Genomic DNA, 25,134 nt, shown 5'->3' with positions numbered 1-25,134 from the left:
CGGACGGGCGGACGGACGGACGGACGGACGGACGGACGGACGGACGGGCGGACGGACGGGCGGAGGTTGTTTTTGTTTTTGTGACGTTGGGAACCAAACGGATTTCACTCCTCACAAACTGAACAGAGAATATTCATTTCTACATAGAGCTCTATAGAAATGAATATAAATATAAATATATATATAAACAGGTACTTTATATTTTTACACTCATGTGTTTTAAAGGCTTGAATGTGTCTTTTTTTAACATTCTGTCAGGATGAATGTTTTCATGTTCGTCGTGGAGCCGGAGCTCGCCGACACGCTGTCCAACATTTAAAGATCACCATCACATCTAGTCCAGATGATCTTAGTCCAGACCTCTTCACCGTCTGTGCAAAAAGGTAACTCAAGAAGACGGAGATCAATCTCATGAATGTGTTAAGTACAAGTCGGGATGCAGTTAGCCTAGCTTAGCACGAAACCTGGAAGTAGAGGGAAACAGCTAGCCTAGCTCGTGGAAGTTTAAAGCTGTGATGATTAAGGGTGGGAAATCGAAAACCGGGTGCGACTTAGAACCGGTTCCAATTGATCAAATCCATCGGACTTCTTAACGATTCATTTCCCAGCACGACGTCACGTCACGGTACGTTGCATTACGTCACACACTCTGCGACGCACAACTCCTTCAACCACGAGGAAACATGGAGAGGAAGAAGCGTTTATCCTCCAGGCTGGAGGGGCCACGTCTGGACTTACGCGGCCGAAAATGAGGCACAGAGAGCGGGTAAAATACCTCCACGATGACCCCCGGAGAAAAAGCGTTTTTTCCTTTCCAAATTCAAAGTCTTTTCCTCCAGGCTCCGGGGGGTCAACCTATTGTTCAGTATGTTCAAGTTGAATATGTTCATGTTCAGTCTTGTGCAGACATCATTTTGGAAAAAATAAAGTGGTTCCTTTTGGTGAGGAAGACTGTGAAGAACTACTTTTTTCCCGCTCAATAAAATACTCAGGAATCGTTAGGGGGACTGATCAAGAACTGGACTGAAGAATCAGACAATGGCATTGATAAAATCTTATCCATTCCCACCCTTAGTGGTGATAAGTTCATCCCTATAGAAGGAACAATTCACTGTTTTCAGTGTAGACAAGCTAGGCTGCTATTAGCTAAGAGGTACTGTTAGCACGTTAGCTAAAGCTCTTCTTAAGATTTGTTGTTGTTTAAAAACTCTGGACAGAACAAAGCTAACTCTTTCCCTATGTTTCCTGTGTTTTATGCTAAGCTAGGCTAACTCCCCCCGTACTTGACGCACATTAAGGATCGGTATCCGTCCTCGTAGACCGAGTCCCTCTCTCGTCCCTGCTGATGATGTTGTTTTGCGTCGAAGGTGATATTTTGCAGCGTGCCGGTTCAGCTTCGGCTCCAGCAGAGACTCTGAGACCATCCAACAGACCAGTCTGGCTGAGCAGGCGGAGGGCAGATCTGATTAGTCCAGGATCTCAGTGTGTTGGGTTTAAAGTTTGGGGGGGGGGGGGGGGGTTTATTTGCAGGGAAAAAACCTGATACTGGTCTGAGAGGTCGTAAGAAGGACTAAAGTCAGTGAGAGGAAAACTCCAGATACTTCAGGTTGTGTGTGTGTGTGTGTGTGTGTGTGTGTGTGTGTGTGTGTGTGTCTGGAGGAGGGCGGGGAATGAAGTATGAACTCAAGGCGATCAGTCGTCAGTGCGTCCACGTTTTGAGTCTCAGATAGTCGACCTCGCTAAGTTTGAACCCTGCAGGACTTTGGTCTGACGGTTTCTAGTTCTAGTGCTATCAATCAGCCATAACATCGTGACCTGATGAGACCTGGACTCCTCTAGACCTCTGAAGGTTTGCTGCGGTATCTGTCACCAAGATAAGATGCTCATCTGGGTTGAGATCTGGGGGATCAAGTCAACACCTTGAACTCGTCGGTGTCGTCGTCTTGGTCCTCCAGACCGTCTTCTTCCATTGCGACTAAAACGACGTAGCTGAAGGTGACATCACTCTGCTCTCTAACCCGGATCCGTGTCCGGCGCCACGAGTCGACCCCCTAAAGGAAATCCATCTTCCATTAGTCGAGGCACGTTGCAGGTCAGACGCGGGGCTTAAGAACCCGAGGCCTTACGTAGTTTGGGCCCGGGTTTTAAGTCAGCCTGCAGCAGTGACACAGGCCGTGATCAAAGTGAGTCCACTAACAGGTCTTGTTCTTGACCCTGACAGGTTCAGGTTGTTATTTGAAGAGTCTGACATTACAGAAAGGACACAGGATTTTGGAGTGAAGGCCAACTCTTTGTGGCTTCTGGTCCAACATTGGGACTTCCATCGGATCCGTGTCCGGTCCAGCTCCATGCTCTCTCATCCGTCAACACCCACTGTCTGTGTTTTTAGGACCTCCGGACAGCTGGAGTCATGTGACCCAGGTTTCCTCTTCTGTAATCCCTGAATCAAGGATTCTCCTCCTCCTCCTCTCCTCATCCATGTGGTCTTTCTGGTCCTCTGAAAACCTCTGACCTGTTGACTCCAGGCCTGGCTCCGCTCATCATGACTTTGGTTTGTTGTTGTAGTTAAGTGAAATACGATCTGGTGATAACACAGAGTGTTTGATTCTGAAAATTAACCGGATGTTTTCATTCTAGTCAACACATGGACTAGAATAGAAGTCTGCACGGTGAATAGAAGGCTGCACGGTGAATAGAAGGCTGCACGGTGGTGCAGTGGGTAGCGCTGTTGCCTCACAGCTAGAAGGTTCCTGGTTCGAATCCCTGGCCGGGCAGGTGCCTTTCCAAAACCCACAGTCCAAAAACATGCTCACCAGGAGTGTGTCTGTCTCTCTGTGTTAACCCTGTGATAGGTTGGCGACCTGTCCAGGGTGTACCCTGACTTCCGCCCGAAGCCAGCTGGGATAGGCTCCAGCCCCCCATGATCCCTAACGGGTTAAGCGGTCAAGATAATGGATGGACTAGAATAGAAACCTATCAGATCCGGAGCTGTGACGGACCAGAGATGGATCTGGTGGAATTTGGCCGTAACTCTGCAGGAGACCTAAATGTAACATCTAAAAGTCCCTCTTTATGAGAGGACATAAGAGCTTCAGTCAGCCTCAGTGTCTGCTGGCTGTGACGGAGGGCAGAGCAGAGACACACACAATCTGGAACCTTTCTGCACATCCTCTAAATTCCATCCCTTGCTCTCTTTATGTCGACTGACCACCGCTTCTTCTTCTTCTCTCTCTCTAACTGGTAGAAGCTTTAGGTTCGGTAGGTTCAGCAGAAGGAGGTCCAGAAGTAACTAGCTGAAAGAGCGCTCATGGCCTCACTTAAATCACACCTTAAATCTGGGAATTGCCTAATCAAGCTATTTAGTACGGTGGCCCTGAAGGACAAAACAGATTTACAAAAGATGAAACACTTCTACAAAGTTGGAGACAATTTTACCATTTCTGAAACAAATTTACATTTCATTTTTACAGAAAGGGAATGTACCAAATACAGGAAGTGACCCTGAAGTGATCCAGTGAGGGGTCAATTAGTTTGTTTGGATGGAGAGAAACCAAACATATGAAGACGTCCTCGGGACTCAGAGAGAGGTGTCAGACCTCAGATGAAAAAGCATCATGACACCGGAAAACCTTCATCATGAGTCAGATTTCAGATGAGACGGCCTCAGACCACATCGCACTTAGACCACATCGCACTTAGACCACATCGCCCTTAGACCACATCGCCTCAGACTAAAAGGAGTCAGGCTAAAAGGAGTCAGGCTAAAAGGAGTCGGACTTAACGGTTAAAGTGTTTCCTCTTTTCTAAATTTGTTTTGTCCTTCAGGGCCACCGTACTTTAGCTCAACTGTTTGATCGTGTTGGCTAGCAGACAAACAAACCCCGCCCACTGGACAGGTAACAAGGTGTTCGGTGTTCTCCACTTCACCTGTCGGTGCTCACAATGTAACGACTGATCGGTAACGACAATGCTAAGATAAAGGCACAGCTAGCTAGCTATTAGCCAACACTGGAGATTGCTACCACAGCAGTGTTAAGCTAGCTGGACTTAAATAACGAAGCGTTAGCTGCTACATGATGTTAGAGTTTGTTGAAGCCATACGTAAAGCCATATGAACTGGATGTTGGTGTTACCTGCTATGTAGCATGTGACGCACCGTAAAACGCACCGAACCCTGAGTACGGACAGAACGTGATGCACCGTAAAACGCACTGAACCCTGAGTACGGACAGAACGTGACGCACCGTAAAACACACGGAACCCTGAGTACGTATAGAACATGATGCACCGTAAAACGCACCGAACCCTGAGTACGTATAGAACGTGATGCACCGTAAAACGCACTGAACCCTGAGTACGGACAGAACGTGATGCACCGTAAAACGCATCGAACCCTGAGTACGTACAGAACGTGATGCACCATAAAACGCACTGAACCCTGAGTACGGACAGAACGTGATGCACCGTAAAACACACCGAGCCCTGAGTACGGACAGAACGTGATGCACCGTAAAACGCACTGAACCCTGAGTACGGACAGAACGTGATGCACTGTAAAACGCACCGAACCCTGAGTACGTATAGAACGTGATGCACCATAAAACGCACTGAACCCTGAGTACGGACAGAACGTGATGCACCGTAAAACGCAGCGAACGCTGAGTACGGACAGAACGTGATGCACCGTAAAACGCACCGTAAAACGCACCGAACCCTGAGTATGTGTAGAACGTGATGCACTGTAAAACGCACTGAACCCCAAGTACGTATAGAACGTGATGCACCGTAAAACGCACCGAACGCTGAGAACGGACAGAACGTGATGCATCATAAAACGCACCGAACCCGAGTACGGACAGAACATGATGCACCGTAAAACGCACTGAACCCCGAGTACGGACAGAACGTGACGCACCGTAAAACGCACTGAACCCAGAGTACGGACAGAACGTGATGCACCGTAAAACGCAGCGAACGCTGAGTACGGACAGAACGTGATGCACCGTAAAACGCACCGAACCCAGAGTACGGACAGAACGTGACGCATCTTTAGACAAAGTCGTGAAGCAGCGATCAGAAGTGAAGACCTCTCCATGTTTTCTGTCATCACACCACCGGCCGCCATCCGTTGTAAAGATTCCCGTGTTTACTTTTCTACCCGTGGCGAGGAGCGTGAACACGGCGCGGCGCGGCGTCTTCGGCCCGCGCTCACTTCAGCTTTTAAAGGAAAGTGCCTGAAGCCTCCTCTTCATCATCACGATGTAAATTTCCGAAATGAAAACTGTGTCAAAGAAAAACAGAGCGAAGGTTGAAGTCATTGGTTTGTCTTTTTTATATAATTCACATTTTTACCTCTGTAAAAACAGAATATATATATATATATATAAATGTATATGTATCAGGTGTATGATGTACATTTTCAGTTCTATTTTTTTATTGTTTCTAAAATGATGGATGTAAATCTCAAACAGAGGCGATGAGACGTGTACAAAGACAAATACATCATCTGGAAACTGACCAATAAAGCGTGTGTGTGTTTGTTTCTGAGACCATGATTCAATAATTTATAAAATATTAAACTTTGTGTTTGTGTGTTTGAACTGTTAATCTTTGGGATTTCACCTCCAACGTTTCAAACATGAAGCTAGGGTCTCAATCTTTGAACGATGTGTTAATAATTGAAAAACGATCATTTTGAGCATTTAAAGGCATTTTTTTAAAATTTTCCTCTCAAGTTGTTCTTAATTTGAGGACCTTTGTTGTGAATTTGGGGGCGTAACCGACCGGGCCCCATGGGTGAAGGCCCAGCCACCAGGCGCTCACCTGCGGGCCCCAACCCCAGGCCTGGCTCCAGGGTGAGGCTCCGGTGGCCCTCCGGACAGGGTACACTCATTCTTGTTGTTTTCCTTCATCAGGTGTCTGGGGGCCGCACTTAATCTGTCCCCTCACCTAGTTCCTTGTTCCTCAAAAAGTAACTCCACCCACTTTACCTCCTGAGCCGCACCTGCTCTTTAATAAGAGGTCTAAAGGTACCGACACGCTTAACGCCAAACCTGGAGGACACGGCACGGCGTGTGTGTTCCCGGATAGTGACGGCAGTTCAGACTCGAGACGAACAATAAAAACACTGTAATAAACAATGTGTTTGTGTGTTCGTGTGTGTGTGTGTGTACGTGTGTGTGTGTGTGGAGCAGAGTGTGAGGAATCCAGTGGGCCGGGACGTTGGTCTGGGCCTGATTTAGCTAGGCCCCAGTGAGTCTGCCTGCCTCCGTTTGTTTACTGGGATGAAATCTGAAACAAATGTGACCGTGATCGACCACCAACCCCGCCGACACAAACCCCTCCCCTCACATCTTACTCCCCAGTTAGTGTGTGTGTGTGAGTGTGTGAGTGTGTGTGTGTGTGTGTGTGTGTGTCTTCTGCAGCACAAAATCTGATATCACTCCAAGCCGTTGTTCGTACACACTTCAGGGTCTAACTGACTTCCAGGAGTAAGACGTTCTGATCTCCTGTAGATCTCTTCAGCCTGCAGCAGTGCGACAGGCTGTAAGGACTGAAATGTAATCATCATACTTGGGATCAAAGTTCGCCTCTAAATCTTCTTGTTCTCGTCTCCGACAGGCTCACGATAAAACAAGCACGCTAACTTCTAATCCCGTCTTTTAGCGGGAAGGAAACGTTCCCCCAAACTTAGTCTCTGCTATCAGAGGATATTTGATGCCGGGCGAACACACGAGGTGATCGTGGATAAACGTCGTAATTCAAACCACCGGTAACTTTTCTCTTCTGCGTGGAGCCGAAAGAATACGAAGCATTAGACGAACAACTCGTTAGTGTCATCACAGACGATCCTCGTCCCCACGGAAACCTACGATAAAGTTCAAAGTTAAAGTCCTCGTGTTTTCTTTTTTTATCGTTTTCTGATTTGTTGTTGTTTTTCGATTTGTCATGTTTTCTGATTTATCGTGTTTTACGAGTTATTGCTCCAAATTCGTTGTTTTCACGTGTCGTGTTTTTGGATGTGTCGTGTTTTCCCAGTTGTTGCATCCCAATTCGTTGTGTTTTCCGATATGTCGTGTTTTCCGATTTGCGAGTTATCTAATTTGTAGTGCTTCTTTCTGTTTTGTCGTGTGTTCTGATTAGTTTCATTTCCAATTTGTGCGTATTTAAGATTTGTCGTGTTTTTCCGATTTGTAGTGTTTTCCGATCTGTTTTTTTCTGATTTGTCGTGCTTTCCGTTTTTTGCGAGTTATCTAGATTGTAGTGCTTCTTTCTGATTTGTCGTGTGTTCTGATTAGTTTCATTTCCAATTTGTGCGTATTTAAGATTTGTCGTGTTTTTCCGATTTGTAGTGTTTTCCGATCTGTTTTTTTCTGATTTGTCGTGCTTTCCGTTTTTTGCGAGTTTTCTAATTTGTAGTGCTTCTTTCTGATTTGTCGTGTGTTCTGATTAGTTTCATTTCCAATTTGTGCGTATTTAAGATTTGTCGTGTTTTTCCGATTTGTAGTGTTTTCCGATCTGTTTTTTTCAAATTTGTAGTGTTTTTCGATTAATTTGTCGTTATTTTCCCAATTCGGCGTGTTTATCCTTTCTTATTTGTGGTGCTTTGATATTTGTTGTTTTGTTTTCTGATTTGTCTCTGTGTTTTGTTGTTTTGTTTTTTCGGGATTTGACGTTCTTTTTTCGATTTGTGGTGTTTTTCCAAGTGTACGTGATTTCTGATTTCTGATGTTTTTTGACGTGTCATGTTTTCAGATTCGTTTTATTTCAGATGTGTGGGTTTTCCAATTTGATGCTATTTTCCAATTGGTCGTTTTCCCGTGTCGTGTTTTTGGATGTGTCGTGTTTTCCGAGTTGTTGCATCCCAATTCGTTGTGTTTTTACCGATGTGTCGTGTTTTCCGTTTCTTGCGAGTTATCTAATTTGTAGTGCTTCTTTCTGATTTGTCGTGTGTTCTGATTAGTTTCATTTCCAATTTGTGCGTATTTAAGATTTGTCGCGTTTTTCCGATTTGTAGTGTTTTCCGATCTGTTTTTTTCTGATTTGTCGTGCTTTCCGTTTTTTGCGAGTTTTCTAATTTGTAGTGCTTCTTTCTGATTTGTCGTGTGTTCTGATTAGTTTCATTTCCAATTTGTGCGTATTTAAGATTTGTCGTGTTTTTCCGATTTGTAGTGTTTTCCGATCTGTTTTTTTCTGATTTGTCGTGCTTTCCGTTTTTTGCGAGTTATCTAATTTGTAGTGCTTCTTTCTGATTTGTCGTGTGTTCTGATTAGTTTCATTTCCAATTTGTGCGTATTTAAGATTTGTCGTGTTTTTCCGATTTGTAGTGTTTTCCGATCTGTTTTTTTCAAATTTGTCGTGTTTTTCGATTAATTTGTCGTTATTTTCCCAATTCGGCGTGTTTATCCTTTCTTATTTGTGGTGCTTTGATATTTGTTGTTTTGTTTTCTGATTTGTCTCTGTGTTTTGTTGTTTTGTTTTTTCGGGATTTGACGTTCTTTTTTCGATTTGTGGTGTTTTTCCAAGTGTACGTGATTTCTGATTTCTGATGTTTTTTGACGTGTCATGTTTTCAGATTCGTTTTATTTCAGATGTGTGGGTTTTCCAATTTGATGCTATTTTCCAATTGGTCGTTTTCCCGTGTCGTGTTTTTGGATGTGTCGTGTTTTCCGAGTTGTTGCATCCCAATTCGTTGTGTTTTTACCGATGTGTCGTGTTTTCCGTTTCTTGCGAGTTATCTAATTTGTAGTGCTTCTTTCTGATTTGTCGTGTGTTCTGATTACTTTCATTTCCAATTTGTGCGTATTTAAAATTTGTCGTGTTTTTCCGATTTGTAGTGTTTTCCGATCTGTTTTTTTCTGATTGGTTGTGTTTTCTGATTTGTAATTTTTTTCTGATTTGTCGTGATTTGCGATCTGTCACGTTTTCTGATTTGTCGTGCTTTCCATTTTTTGCGTGTTTTCTAATTTGTTGTGTTTTCCGATCTGTAGTGTTTTCTTATTTGTTTCATTTCCGACTTGTGCTTATTTAAAATTTGTGGTGTTTTTTACGATTCGTGGTCTTTATCAATTTGTGGTGTTTTCCGGTTTGTTGTGTTTTTCGATATGTCGTGTTTTCCGATTTGTGTTATTTCCGATTTGTGTGTGTTTTCCAATTTGTCGTTATTTTCCCAATTCGGCGTGTTTATCCTTTCTTATTTTTGGTGCTTTGAAATTTGTTGTTCTGTTGTTTTGTTTTCTGATTTGTCTCTGTGTTTTGTTGTTCTGTTTTTTCGGGATCTGACGTTCTTTTTTCCGATTTGTGGTGTTTTCCGGTTTGTTGTGTTTTTCCAAGTGTACGTGATTTCTGATTTGTGATGTGTTTTTCCATTTGTCATGTTTTCAGATTTGTTTTATTTCAGAATTGTGTGTGTTTTCCAATTTGTTGTTATTTTCCAATTTGTCGTGTTTTTTCCGATTTGTCATGTTTTTCTGAGTGTACATGCTTTCTTATTTGTGGTGTTTTGAGATTTGTCGTTTTGTTTTCTTGTTTTCTGATTCATCTGGGTTTTTTTTGTTTTGTTCTTTTTTCTGATTTGTCGTCGTGTTCATCGTAAAGTTAGCCCAAAGACGTAAATGTGGGACAGATCGTTAGCTGTCAGACAGATCGTTAGCTGTCAGACAGATCGTTAGCTGTCCGACAGATCGTTAGCTGTCAGACAGATCGTTAGCTGTCAGACAGATTGTTAGCTTCACTTAAATAAAACTTAAAGACATATCCTTTCAAAGTAAAACCTCAGAGACTGACAGCTTGTGACGGTCAGGTTTCTGTAGAGTCTTGTCCGTCCTGTTGGTCCGGTCCCAGTCCTCGGTCGGATCCTGAAACGACAGAGACTAACTGCTTCCCTGTAATCCCGTCTTCCAGAGGACGGCGTCATCTCTATTTAAGACAGGAGGACACGGCGACAGCAGGCGTCTATAAATCACTTTGCTTTATTTAAATCAGCGCTAGGTTGGCAGTTATGTTGTAAACAGAACAGAAAAAGAACAAACAAAAATAATACCCAGCAAGAATAACTGTACTTGGCACTTGATGCTGTGTTATCGGGAAGATATCATACACTTATATTTATATTATATATATGAGCCCAAGTGCCTCCAATGTACACAGAAGAACCAGAGAGAACCACAAATACCAGCTTTTACGTGGTCTCCACTTCCTGACGTCAGATTCTTCTTCACAACACAAATCTCCTTCTCCTGATGAACCAAACAAAAACATCTTCTTCACTCAGTGAGGAGGAGGAGGAGGAAGAGGAGGAGGGAGAGGAGGCTAACGCTAGCTAACGAAGTGGAGTGGAGGTGTTAAAATGTTCACACATGCTGCCAGGAAGTGGAGTCTGGAAATGTTGGGGCGTGTCGAGGATGTGTGAAAGGACTCAGGAGAGCAAAGGGTCTATCCACTCCTCCTCCTCCTCCTCCTCCTCCTCCTCCTCCCTGAAGACGTGGAATCATTTCATCATTCTAAATACATTTAATTTTATTCATTTGGCCCCAAACATCTGACCCAGGATCAGAAACAAACCGTCCTCCAGAGAACAAACCGGAGCCGGTCTCTGACGTTAAAGCACGTTAATGTTTCAAAATAAGACAAAAGACAAAAGAAGCATCGGAAGCTAGCAGAGCTTCAGTGGGAATAAAGCAGGAAGGTGCGTTAGAGTCACGTGATGAGGGACCGTCCAATCACACGTCAGTCCTGTTGAGTCACCGAGCGCTTCGTTCAACACGTTAGTAAAGAGGATAAACCGTTAGGACGCTCGTAGGCTCGGAGGGAGCACGAAGGCCACTAACTAAAAACTTCTGCCCAGGATGATCACACTCTCTGGCGCCCCCTGTGGCAAAACAACGTTACAGCATTCTCCGCCATCTTTAACATCACATGATAACACCTTTATCAGTCGTGTTGAATCATGCCTTCAGTGGCTGTTACACCTTCATAATCCCATCACACGGTGAGATTAGCATCCTGTGGGTGTTTTTACGTATTCGTTAAAACAAACGTTCAACGAATGAAATGCACAAACTTCAGGGTCCGGTTCTTCTGAAGCGTCGGTCTGGACTAGAATAATCTGATAATTTACAGGTAATTCAGTATCTGATCTGATGCAGAAACAGACCACCAAATCTGGACTACCAGCGCTCTAAATGAGACTGTATGTGCTACAGATTTTGTCCACAGGGGGCGCCAAAATCCACGCAGACTGAGATCCTCACAGCTGCTTTGGACTGAATATTTTGATGACATTGATACTCGGTGGTGTAATCTAATCTGGATCCAGCCCTCACTGGGATCCGGGTAATCCAGATTTCCAATCAGGGCTACCTCAGTCTAAAAGTCGTTTTTCAATTAGTCGTGTTTTAGGATTTGTCGTCGTGTTTTGTTGTTTTCGGATTTGTGGTGTTTTTTTCCAATTGTCCTGTTCTCCGATTTGTCATGTTTTCGGATTTGTTGTGTTTTCCGATCTTTCATGTTTTCCAAATTATCGTGTTTTCCATTTTGTCGTGTTTTCCGATTTGTCGTGTTCTTTGATTTGTTGTGTTTTCCGATCTTTCATGTTTTCCAAATTGTCATGTTTTCCGATTTGTCATGTTTTCCGATTAGTCGTGTTTTCTGATTTTTTTCGTTAAAAACCCGCCTGGATCACCCGATCTTATCAGAACACCTTTTACTTGACCTGATCCGATCTGTTAGTTTTAATCCCATCAGATTACTCTTGAACACCCGGACCCTGGAGTTGTTGGACACCGTACTGTGACAGTCCTGGATCAGGACTTAGGAATGATTTTACACTTTTTAATGGTTCAGGAATGGAAACTGCTCTCTTCATATTCTGTAATCTCAGATTGTGAAGGTTTTGGTGGTAATCTGGGACCAAAAACCACCAGATTAAGACCATTAACGGACCTGTTTCAGACCCCCAAACCCTCTTCACCACAAATTAACTGAAAAACTGAGGACCCCTCCCTCAGATTGTCCTCTTAACATCTTCATATTTAAATCACACGTCTCTTAAAACATACGCGCCGCTTGGAAAGCAAAAAAAAACAAAAACACAAGAAGAAGAAAAAACAAGTTGCTGAGATATTTCAGTTATTCATAACTTTAAAGACGCAGCATGAAATCGTCTATTTATTCTTATTTGACGCTCCGCCCCTTAGAGACTCTTTTTTCTCAAGGTCTCAATTTGGAAAAAGAACTTGAACACTTCAAATAAAGGAACTAAAGTCGTGATAAACTCGGCACCGCTCTGAGTTACAGTCTTCAACTTCAGACTCATTGTGGACTTGTAGGAAAGACAGACGACCCAAAACACATTCTACTTCATCGGAGTCCGCTGCTCTCTTTACTCTTAATTTAATATCTTAATGACGTAGATAAAGACTCAATGTTGACGGGAACAGCTACTGTCTCTTTAAGGAGCATCAAAAGACCATGGAACCCCGAGCTCCAGAACTTAACCCTTCTCCACAGTTACCGTCCTACAGAGTCGTCTTCATTGAGTTAACCGTTTGTGATGTCACAAATTGAGCAAGTCTCGTGTTGATCTCGAGTTATTCTCACGTTACTGTCTCTTTAAGGACAGCATCAAAGGACTATGGAACCCCGAGCTCCAGAACTCAACATTTGGGAACCCTTCTCTAGAGTTACTGCAGCACAGATGACAGTCTATGAAACATGACCATATGTTTTGGACCCCCAATGTTAAAAACGCTTAATTTCAGCTACTGTCTCTTTAAGGAAAGCATCAGAGGACTACGGAACCCCGAGCTCCAGAACTCAACATTCCGGAACCCTTCCCTACAGTTACTGCACCACAGAGTCGTCTTCATTTAGTTACATAACACTTATGATGCTATTTCAAAGCGATTGGCCAATTTGTGATGTCACAAATTGAGCAACTCTCGTGTTGAACTCGAGTTATTCTCACGTTACTGTCTCTTTAAAGGACAGCATCAAAGGACAACGGAACCCTGAGGTCCAGAACTCAACATTCCGGAACCCTTCTCCACGGTTACTGCAGCACAGAGTCATCATCACTGTGTTAACCGCTGCTTCTCTATTTAAAGTGACAGACGGATAGTTCGCCGAGTGTTATGTTTATGATGCTATTTCAAAGCGATTGGGCAATTTGTGATGTCACAAATTGAGCAACTCTCGTGTTGATCTCGAGTTATTCTCACGTTAGCAGCCCGCATATGTTTTTGACCCCCAATGTTAAAAACGCTTCATTTCAGCTACTGTCTCTTTAAGGAAAGCATCAGAGGACTACGGAACCCTGAGCCCCAGAACTCAACATTCCGGAACCCTTCTCTACAGTCACCGTCCTACAGAGTCGTCTTCATTGAGTTAACCACTGCTTCTCTATTTAAAGTGACAGATGACGAAAGATTCCGTTTGGCGAGTGTTACGTTGATGATGTTATTTCAAAGCGATTGGCCAATTTGTGATGTCACAAATTGAGCAACTCTCGCGTTGAACTCGAGTTATTCTCACGTTACTGTCTCTTTAAAGGACAGCATCAAAGGACAACGGAACCCTGAGGTCCAGAACTCAACATTCTGGAACCCTTCTCCACGGTTACTGCAGCACAGAGTCATCATCATTGAATTAACCGATGCTTCTCTATTTAAAGTGACAGGCGGATAGTTCGCCGAGTGTTATGTTTATGATGCTATTTCAAAGTGATTGGGCAATTTGTGATGTCACAAATTGAGCAACTCTCGTGTTGATCTCGAGTTAATCTCACGTTAGCAGCCCGCATATGTTTTTGACCCCCAATGTTAAAAACGCTTCATTTCAGCTACTGTCTCTTTAAGGAAAGCATCAGAGGACTACGGAACCCTGAGCCCCAGAATTCAACATTCCGGAACCCTTCTCTACAGTTACCGTCCTACAGAGTCGTCTTCATTGAGTCAACCACTGCTTCTCTATTTAAAGTGACAGATGACGAAAGATTCCGTTTGGCGAGTGTTACGTTTATGGTGTTATTTCAAAGCGATTGGCCAATTTGTGATGTCACAAATTGAGCAAACTCGTGTTGATCTCGAGTTATTCTCACGTTACTGTCTCTTTAAGGAAAGCATCAAAGGACTACGGAACCCCGAGCTCCAGAACTCAACATTCCGGAACCCTTCTCCACAGTTACCGTCCTACAGAGTCGTCTTCATTTAGTTATACAACACGTTTACGTTATGTTTAAGATGCTATTTCAAAGTGATTGGCCAATTTGTGATGTCACAAATTGAGCAAGTCTCGTGTTGATCTCGAGTTATTCTCACGTTACTGTCTCTTTAAGGAAAGCATTAAGGAAAGCATCAAAGGACTACGGAACCCTGAGCTCCAGAACTCAACATTTCGGAACCCTTCTCTAGAGTTACTGCAGCAGAGATGACAGTCTATGAAACATGACCATATGTTTTGGACCCCCAATGTTAAAAACGCTTCTTTTCAGCTACTGTCTCTTTAAGGAAAGCATCAAAGGACTTTGGAACCCCGAGCTCCAGAACTCAACATTCCGGAACCCTTCCCTACAGTTACTGCACCACAGAGTCGTCTTCATTTAGTTACATAACACTTATGATGCTATTTCAAAGCGATTGGCCAATTTGTGATGTCACAAATTGAGCAACTCTCGTGTTGAACTCGAGTTATTCTCACGTTACTGTCTCTTTAAAGGACAGCATCAAAGGACAACGGAACCCTGAGCTCCAGAACTCAACATTCCGGAACCCTTCTCCACGGTTACTGCACCACAGAGTCATCATCACTGAGTTAACCGCTGCTTCTCTATTTAAAGTGACAGACGGATAGTTCGCCGAGTGTTATGTTTATGATGCTATTTCAAAGCGATTGGGCAATTTGTGATGTCACAAATTGAGCAACTCTCGTGGTTGATCTCGAGTTATTCTCACGTTAGCAGCCCGCATATGTTTTTGACCCCCAATGTTAAAAACGCTTCATTTCAGCTACTGCCTCTTTAAGGAAAGCATCAGAGGACTACGGAACCCTGAGCCCTAGAATTCAACATTCCGGAACCCTTCTCTACAGTTACCGTCCTACAGAGTCGTCTTCATTGAGTCAACCACTGCTTCTCTATTTAAAGTGACAGATAACGAAAGATTCCGTTTGGCGAGTGTTACGTTGATGATGTTATTTCAAAGCGATTGGCCAATTGGTGATGTCACAAATTGAGCAAAACTCGTGTTGATCTTGAGTTATTCTCACGTTACTGTCTCTTTAAGGAAAGCATCAAAGGACTACGGAACCCCGAGCTCCAGAACTCAACATTCCGGAACCCTTCTCTACAGTGACTGCACCACAGGTGACAATCTATAAAACATGGCCATATTTTTTAGACCCCCAATGTTAATAACGCTTCTTTTCAGCTACTGTCTCTTTAAGGAAAGCATCAAAGGACTAGGGAACCCCGAGCTCCAGAACTCAACATTCCGGAACCCTTCTCCACAGTTACCGTCCTACAGAGTCGTCTTCATTGAGTTAACCGTTTGTGATGTCACAAATTGAGCAAGTCTCGTGTTGATCTCGAGTTAGTCTCACGTTACTGTCTCTTTAAGGAAAGCATCTAAGGACTACGGAACCCCGAGCTCCAGAACTCAACTTTTCGGAACCCTTCCCTACAGTTACTGCAGCACAGAGTCGTCTTCATTTAGTTACATAACACTTATGATGCTATTTCAAAGCGATTGGCCAATTTGTGATGTCACAAATTGAGCAACTCTCGTGTTGAACTCGAGTTTTTCTCGCGTTACTGTCTCTTTAAGGACAGCATTAAAGGACAACGGAACCCTGAGGTCCAGAACTCAACATTCCGGAACCCTTCTCCACGGTTACTGCAGCACAGAGTCATCATCACTGAGCTAACCGCTGCTTCTCTATTTAAAGTGACAGACGGATAGTTCGCCGAGTGTTATGTTTATGATGCTATTTCAAAGCGATTGGGCAATTTGTGATGTCACAAATTGAGCAACTCTCGTGTTGATCTCGAGTTATTCTCACGTTAGCAGCCCGCATATGTTTTTGACCCCCAATGTTAAAAACGCTTCATTTCAGCTACTGCCTCTTTAAGGAAAGCATCAGAGGACTACGGAACCCTGAGCCCCAGAACTCAACATTCCGGAACCCTTCTCTACAGTTCCCGTCCTACGGAGTCGTCTTCATTGAGTTAACCACTGCTTCTCTATTTAAAGTGACAGATGACGAAAGATTCCGTTTGGCGAGTGTTACGTTGATGATGTTATTTCAAAGCGATTGGCCAATTTGTGATGTCACAAATTGAGCAAACTCGTGTTGATCTCGAGTTACTCTCACGCTACTGTCTCTTTAAGGAAAGCATCAAAGGACCACGGAACCCCGAGCTCCAGAACTCAACATTCCGGAACCCCTCTCTGCAGTAACTGCACAACAGAGTCGTCTTCATTTAGTTACGCAACACTCGGCAAATGTTTCCGTTCGCCGAGTGTTACGTTGATGATGCTATTTCAAAGCGATTGGCCAATTTGTGATGTCACAAATTGGGCAAATCTCGTGTTGATCTCGAGATATTCTCACGTTAGCGGCCCGCGGTCTCATCCTGGGATCACTCCGAAACACGTAAGAATCTCAACTTGGTGTTGTCACCCGACATTTAAACTTCATACTTGTTATTAAAACATGAAAAGGTAGAACTCCCCGTCTCTTTTTAATTTGTTTTTTTTAAATAAAGTTAAAGTTTTTTTATTTTTGTTCAAATATCGGAGCATGTTTCTCAGAATTTTATGTCTGGGGGAAAACATTGAAAAACCAGCGTCCTCTCTACGAGACGTCTTACCCCACAACTTCACATCCTTCATCCCTCTTTCCTTCCCTTCCTCCTTGCATCCTTCCCTCCTTGCTTTTTAAAAAAGGAACAAAGAGCGTCCCTCCACGAGCCTCGGGGTAAGCGCTGCGTGGATGTCGGCCGACGGGCAGATGGAGGGACTTTAGGAGGAAGTGTTTTTGTTTGTTTGTTTGTGTTTTATCTGACGGTGACTCCGAGCTTCTCCAGCACGCGCGTCCCCTTCTCCTCGTACTCCTCCCGCGTCATCCAGAAGTTGTCCTTGTCCTTCATGATGTCGGCCAGCACGGCGCCGCCCAGGAACACCATGTGCTTACGCCGAGGGGGGTCCTCTATCCTGATCTTGAATTTCTGAAGCAGAAAGAGGAGAAGAGAGAGTCAACAGACGAGATGATAAGGGGAGGAAACCCTCGAGGATGAGGAGAGTCCAGGAACAAGGACTCGTTATATCTTCACCTCACCCTGATGAGAGCAGGGCAAACTAAGATGCCTCTCAAGTGTTGATGCTCACACTTGATTTGGGATTGAGCTCCCTCTAGTGGTGAGCACAGTTACTGCGTCTAAATACAAGAAGGCTCAGGACTGAAGCAGTACTTCATGTTTCACTCACTAACAAGATGATCTGACAGTTTGAATATAAAAAGCTGAGTATTGAGGGTGGGTTTTGGGGAAACATGAGATAAACCTCGTCCGTCTGATTTCTCCCTCCTGATTTTGGTTTTCAGAAACTCACCGACAGCTTGGCCACGTCTCCCTTCAGCACTCGCTCCAGGTACAGCTGCTTCAGCTCTCGCTCCAGGCGGGACGGCAGGCCGGGGTACATGGTGGAGCCTCCGGACAGCACGATGTGTTTGTAGAACTCCGACCTGATTGGAGGAACAAGACCACGTGATGTAGGACTGATGCATCGCTATAAGGTGCATTTCAACCGAGAGTTCTGGGGTCTTTTAGCCACCAGAACTACTTTACCCTGAACTGACAGGTTCCTGTCCCCCCATTGTTGTCTGCGTTTCGACCGTGGGCTGAAGTCCCGGGTTCTTTCTTTCTTTCATTCTCTTTCTTTCCCATTCATCACAGATGAAACCATATAAGCAGACGGACAGGCAGGTATCATTCTGAGCAACACAACAGTTAGCCTGTTAGCATGAAGAGACTCAGCTGGTCTGTTTTAGATGGTGCTATATTTCATCACAGATGGATTCACTGAATCAACACGTGAGAGGAGATAAGCGCGAGTAGCAAAGACGTTTCAACACGGCTTTAAAATCCTTTTGAACTCAAAAAGCCGTGATCGCAGAGATCGGCCGGTGTTTTGGTTTAAACGGCGACCCTGTTAACTGGAGACTCTCAGCCGGATGCATCCCTCATAAACGTCTTTAGACCATCATTAAATATCTGATGAGGATATTTTGAAATCTTAATAAAAACTAAACTAGTTTGCATTCCCAGGAACTCCCTCTGTGTTTCAACAGCTGTGTAAACTCCACAAACACTGACACGTTCAGCTGAAGGTCTCCAGTTTACAGGGTCACTTTTAAAACCGGAACACCGGGAGGAGAGACGCATTCACGGTGGGCTGAGAGAAGACTACTGTTACAAGCTGCTAAATCAAGAGAATCACAGCTTCTTCTTTTGAAAAGTACACACACATACAAAAAAGATAGAACACATAAAAACTAATGAAAGAAAGAGAAATCAAGAGAATCACAGATGTGAAACAATGACTGTGAATGGTTTTTGAAAAAAATTGAAAAAAAAAAATGAATTTTTTTTTTGAAAAACGCTTTTGACAAAAGAAATTTGAAAAAAGTTTTGACAAAAATTTTTGAAAAAAAATTTGACAAAAATTTTTGAAAAAAAAATGACTTTTTTTTTTGACAAAAAATGTTTTGACAAAAAAAAATTGGACAAATTTTTTTATTGAAAAAAAATTTGAAAAAAAAAATTTGAAAAAGACTTTGAAAAGAATTTGAAAAAAAAATTCAAAAGGAAATTTCAACAAAAAAAATTGAAAAAAATTTAGAGAAGAAAACAAAAACTAATGAAAGAAAGAGATATCAAGAGAATCACAGATGTGTGTGATGTTATTGTGGACGGAGGGAGGAATAAAAACACTGAGGTTAATCTACCAGTTCAGCATCGCAGGCCTGGGACCTTTGAAAAGTACTACCTCCCTAGCAGGGGCTTTTTAGGGGGGAGATTGTCTACCCCTGAACCAAATTTAGACCCTGGGTCCACCGGTCGAAACGCCTTAAGACTCTTAAAGTCACCTGGTGTCGATGTCTGCGGCCTGGATGGTGTTGAAGAGCAGCTCGGCCACGCCCACTCCTTCCACGTTGATGAGGTGGGGTTGGAACAGAGCCTCTGGAGCTTCAAACCGCTCCCCTCCCACCTTAATGATGCGGCCGTCTGGGAGCTGTGGACACATCAGTGCTGTGTTACACCTACACACCATGACCCCCTTCAGTCCAGCTGCTGGTTCATCTCCAGGGTCAGATAATGAGTCGTGACTCACCGTGTACGACTCCACCAGCACCGTCGTCTCCAGCGCCAACTTCTGCTCCTGCTCGATGTTGTACCCGACGTAGCAGAGCTTCTCCTTCATCATCCTCACCGTCTCGAAGTCGGCTGAGTGGTTGAAGGCGTAGCCTCGCAGCAGCAGCAGCTGGTGGACGGACAGACTCAGTGATTATTATAAAAAACACTCCTTCATTTAGAAAGAGAAGCAGGCGGGAAATACCTTGATGAGGTAACGCGTTATGTCCCTTCCTGCGATGTCCAGACGTCGGGTCAGGTGGGGCAGAGAGAAACCTTCGTACACCGGACAGATGTGAGTGACGCCGTCACCCGAGTCCACCACAACGCCCGTCAGCAGGCCTGATCGGGAGAGGAGCAGAACAGAACTCACATCCTGTTTGATCCTATTGTTTTATTGGAAAGCACACGAATATATCTCAGAACATGAAGAAGAAAACAAACCCTGGGCGTAGAGCGTGAGGACGGCCTGGATGGCGATGTAGACTCCAGTGAACTGGTACGTTTCAAACATCACCTGGAAGAGAATTAAATACAGTCATTACACTGTAGAGGAAATCACTGCATCAAAAACAGACATGACTCTGTAGTGGAAGTCACTGCATTATAAACAGACATGACATGACTCTGTAGTTGAAGTCACTGCATTAAAAACAGACATGACTCTGTAGTGGAAGTCACTGCATTAAAAACAGACATGACTCTGTAGTGGAAGTCACTGCATTATAAACAGACATGACTCTGTAGGGGAAGTCACTGCATTAAAAACAGACATGACTCTGTAGTGGAAGTCACTGCATTAAAAACAGACATGACTCTGTAGTGGATGTCACTGCATTAAAAACAGACATGACTCTGTAGGGGAAGTCACTGCATTAAAAACAGACATGACTCTGTAGTGGAAGTCACTGCATTATAAACAGACATGACATGACTCTGTAGTTGAAGTCACTGCATTAAAAACAGACATGACTCTGTAGTGGATGTCACTGCATTAAAAACAGACATGACTCTGTAGTGGAAGTCACTGCATTATAAACAGACATGACTCTGTAGGGGAAGTCACTGCATTAAAAACAGACATGACTCTGTAGTGGAAGTCACTGCATTAAAAACAGACATGACTCTGTAGTGGATGTCACTGCATTATAAACAGACATGACATGACTCTGTAGTTGAAGTCACTGCATTAAACACAGACATGACTCTGTAGTGGAAGTCACTGCATTATAAACAGACATGACTCTGTAGGGGAAGTCACTGCATTAAAAACAGACATGATTCTGTAGTGGAAGTCACTGCATTAAAAACAGACATGACTCTGTAGTGGATGTCACTGCATTAAAAACAGACATGACTCTGTAGGGGAAGTCACTGCATTAAAAACAGACATGACTCTGTAGTGGAAGTCACTGCATTAAAAACAGACATGACTCTGTAATTGAAGTCACTGCATTAATAACAGACATGACTCTGTAGTGGAAGTCACTGCATTAAAAACAGACATGACTCTGTAGTGGAAGTCACTGCACTGGCTCAAAATCACACACACTATTGTCTCTGATCACAGTTCTTGACTGTTTGATTTTAGATTCTGATTTGAACTCTGACCTCATGCCCTTATTTGGGCATTAAAGGGATGTTAACCTGTGTTTCTTATGGTTCCCTAAAGATCCTGTAATCTGACCTCAGCATTCGAGACATGGAGCAGAAACAAACAAAGCTCACCTCTATAATCTTCTCCCTGTTCTTGGTGGGGTTCATGGGCGGCTCGGTCAGGAGGATCTTGCAGTCCCGTGAGCTGATGTTGAGTTTCTCTGGGCCGAAGGTGTAGTCCCACAGGTGCTTCATGTCGTCCCAGTTCCTCACGATGCCGTTATCCATGGGGTAGTTCACCTCCAACATGGAGCGCAGCTCGCTGGCCTCATCGCCCACCATCAGGTCCTGTTAGAGGTCAAAGGTCAACAGGGAAACACTTTGAAACATAGGAAGTACGTTTGAAAGACTTCATATCACAAAACTAATCAATACCATGAACACTGACCACAGATTTAAAACAGAGAGAATCACCTTGATTTCAATGTTTCCAACTTTAGCTGTGGAGCGGATGATTGGCCGGCCGACCAGCGCCGGGAAAATGTGTTCAGGGAAGTTTGATCCTGCATAGCCGCACTTCACAAACTGAGGAGAACAAAGAGAGAAAAATCACTGCATTAAAAACAGACATGACTCTGTAGTGGAAGTCACTGCATTAAACACAGACATGACTCTGTAGTGGAAGTCACTGCATTAAAAACAGACATGACTCTGTAGTGGAAGTCACTGCATTAATCACAGACATGACTCTGTAGTGGAAGTCACTGCATTAAAAACAGACATGACTCTGTAGTGGAAGTCACTGCATTAAACACAGACATGACTCTGTAGTGGAAGTGACTGCATTATAAACAGACATGACTCTGTAGTGGAAGTCACTGCATTAAACACAGACATGACTCTGTAGTGGAAGTCACTGCATTAAACACAGACATGACTCTGTAGTGGAAGTGACTGCATTATAAACAGACATGACTCTGTAGTGGAAGTCACTGCATTAAACACAGACATGACTCTGTAGTGGAAGTCACTGCATTAAACACAGACATGACTCTGTAGTGGAAGTCACTGCATTAAATGCAGACATGACTGTAGTGGAAGTCACTGCATTAAATACAGACATGACTCTGTAGTGGAAGTCACTGCATTCAAAACAGACATGACTCTGTAGTGGAAGTCACTGCATTAATAACAGACATGACTCTGCAGTGGAAGTCACTGCATTAATAACAGTCATGACTGTAGTGGAAGTCACTGCATTAAACACAGACATGACTCTGTAGTGGAAGTCACTGCATTAATAACAGACATGACTCTGCAGTGGAAGTCACTGCATTAATAACAGTCATGACTGTAGTGGAAGTCACTGCATTAAACACAGACATGACTCTGTAGTGGAAGTCACTGCATTAATAACAGACATGACTCTGCAGTGGAAGTCACTGCATTAATAACAGACATGACTCTGTAGTGGAAGTCACTGCATTAAAAACAGTTATGACTCTGTAGTGGAAGTCACTGCATTAAACGCAGACATGACTCTGTAGTGGAAGTGACTGCATTATAAACAGACATGACTCTGTAGTGGAAGTCACTGCATTAAACACAGACATGACTCTGTAGTGGAAGTCACTGCATTAAAAACAGACATGACTCTGTAGTGGAAGTCACTGCATTAATCACAGACATGACTCTGTAGTGGAAGTCACTGCATTAAAAACAGACATGACTCTGTAGTGGAAGTCACTGCATTAAACACAGACATGACTCTGTAGTGGAAGTGACTGCATTATAAACAGACATGACTCTGTAGTGGAAGTCACTGCATTAAACACAGACATGACTCTGTAGTGGAAGTCACTGCATTAAACACAGACATGACTCTGTAGTGGAAGTGACTGCATTATAAACAGACATGACTCTGTAGTGGAAGTCACTGCATTAAACACAGACATGACTCTGTAGTGGAAGTCACTGCATTAAACACAGACATGACTCTGTAGTGGAAGTCACTGCATTAAACGCAGACATGACTGTAGTGGAAGTCACTGCATTAAATACAGACATGACTCTGTAGTGGAAGTCACTGCATTCAAAACAGACATGACTCTGTAGTGGAAGTCACTGCATTAATAACAGACATGACTCTGCAGTGGAAGTCACTGCATTAATAACAGTCATGACTGTAGTGGAAGTCACTGCATTAAACACAGACATGACTCTGTAGTGGAAGTCACTGCATTAATAACAGACATGACTCTGCAGTGGAAGTCACTGCATTAATAACAGTCATGACTGTAGTGGAAGTCACTGCATTAAACACAGACATGACTCTGTAGTGGAAGTCACTGCATTAATAACAGACATGACTCTGCAGTGGAAGTCACTGCATTAATAACAGACATGACTCTGTAGTGGAAGTCACTGCATTAAAAACAGTTATGACTCTGTAGTGGAAGTCACTGCATTAAACGCAGACATGACTCTGTAGTGGAAGTCACTGCATTATAAACAGACAGGACTCTGTAGTGGAAGTCACTGCATTAAAAACAGACATGACTCTGTAGTGGAGGTCACTGCATTAGAAACAGACATGACTCTGTAGTGGAAGTCACTGCATTAATAACAGACATGACTCTGCAGTGGAAGTCACTGCATTAATAACAGACATGACTCTGTAGTGGAAGTCACTGCATTATAAACAGACAGGACTGTGTAGTGGAAGTCACTGCATTATAAACAGACATGACTCTGTAGTGGAAGTCACTGCATTAGAAACAGACATGACTCTGTAGTGGAAGTCACTGCATTATAAAGAGACATGACTCTGTAGTGGAAGACACTGCATTAGAAACAGACATGACTCTGTAGTTGAAGTCACTGCATTAAAAACAGACATGACTCTGTAGTGGAAGTCACTGCATTAAAAACAGACATGACTCTGTAGTGGAAGTCACTGCATTATAAAGAGTTAAATATTCAGTATCAGCTGTGTTAATTATAAACTCAGTCTCTCTCTCTTATTGTCTTGAGGCAGCTTCAGTCTAACTTCCTCTGGTCGTTCTGTCTTCACTCGTTTTGCAAACAGCAGATCTGAAGTTTCCATACATGGAAGAACTGAGCTGCTTCCGCAATCAACGTCTCACGCATGCGCAGACGCTCCCTTCGCTCTTCCTGCTTTAGGTGGATTCATGAAACGTTTCTGAAAGTCTCCCTTTACACCACAGTGTAATAAAGCCTTACACCTGCTGAGTGTGTGTGTGTGAGAGTGTGTGAGTGTGTGTGATGAAGGTTTAAGGTGATTATTACCTTCCTTAAAGAGGGCGGGGCCGTTTCAGCTAGCTACTGGGCTAGCATAGCTCGCTAATGAATGCATTAAAAGGCAGAATGGAGACATTAAAACCTTTAAACAGCTTGTTCTCTCCATCTTTAACCTCATGTTTGTTCCTTTCTTTAAACTCTTCATATTTAAAACACAGCTGAAACATGAAGCTAGCTAATGAGGCTAGTTAATGTAACACCCAAGGTGCGGAAGTGAGTTTACCTTGACTGAACCGTTCTAAATGTCTCTGAAAGGACTGATAATGTGTGTGTGTGTGTGTGTCCTCAGAGGACAGATGAATGTATCTGTGTGTGTTTTAACAGAGTGGGAGCTTCACAGCAGATGAATGAGGTGAATCCAGCTGACAGACACATTCCTAACTCTACCCACCCAGACAGGAACACGTTAGCATGTTAGCATTCAGACTGCAGCAGCGGAGCACCGGAAGCGACGCACAGTGAGGTCACACAGGTGTTCTCAAACTTACCCCCGTCCCGTTATCACAAACCACCACTTTTCTCCCCTGACTGTCCATGTTCGAGCCCTGAATCCAGCAGAATCCGCCTCTGCCTGCACACCAGCTAACCTCAAGCTAACCACACACACCGGAAGGAAGCAAGAAGCACATCCCAGTGCGGATCCTTCAAAATAAAAGCATGAGATGTTATTTTGCTTTGAGGCAATGTATTTCATAGCGTAATCAAAAAGGGGGGAAGTGAGGGAGACGAATTAAGGTTTGTTAAGTGCTTAGCAAAGTGCTTCACAAAAGAACAGAAATAAATAAAACAATACAAGAAAAACAAGATAG

General features: G+C 43.5%; 1 protein-coding gene across 1 annotated transcript; it reads right to left on the bottom strand.

The window, feature by feature from the left end:
- Positions 1-16,783: 16,783 nt before the first annotated feature.
- LOC117816576 (actin-related protein 2-B) lies at positions 16,784-24,967 on the bottom strand. The gene is made up of 9 exons (XM_034688908.1): positions 24,814-24,967; positions 21,479-21,589; positions 21,137-21,352; positions 19,853-19,925; positions 19,614-19,750; positions 19,389-19,538; positions 19,144-19,289; positions 17,607-17,739; positions 16,784-17,224 (listed from the first exon to the last, which is right to left on the bottom strand). Exons 1-9 carry the CDS (start codon positions 24,859-24,861, stop codon positions 17,054-17,056), a joined length of 1,185 nt encoding a protein of 394 aa, XP_034544799.1. The 5' UTR covers positions 24,862-24,967; the 3' UTR covers positions 16,784-17,053.
- Positions 24,968-25,134: the final 167 nt, after the last annotated feature.

This window comes from Notolabrus celidotus, chromosome 7 (genome assembly GCF_009762535.1).
Source record: "Notolabrus celidotus isolate fNotCel1 chromosome 7, fNotCel1.pri, whole genome shotgun sequence".
Classification (NCBI taxonomy): Eukaryota; Metazoa; Chordata; class Actinopteri; order Labriformes; family Labridae; genus Notolabrus; species Notolabrus celidotus.
Note: the sequence above shows the minus strand (reverse complement) of the source record. Positions and strands in the feature narration are given on the sequence as shown.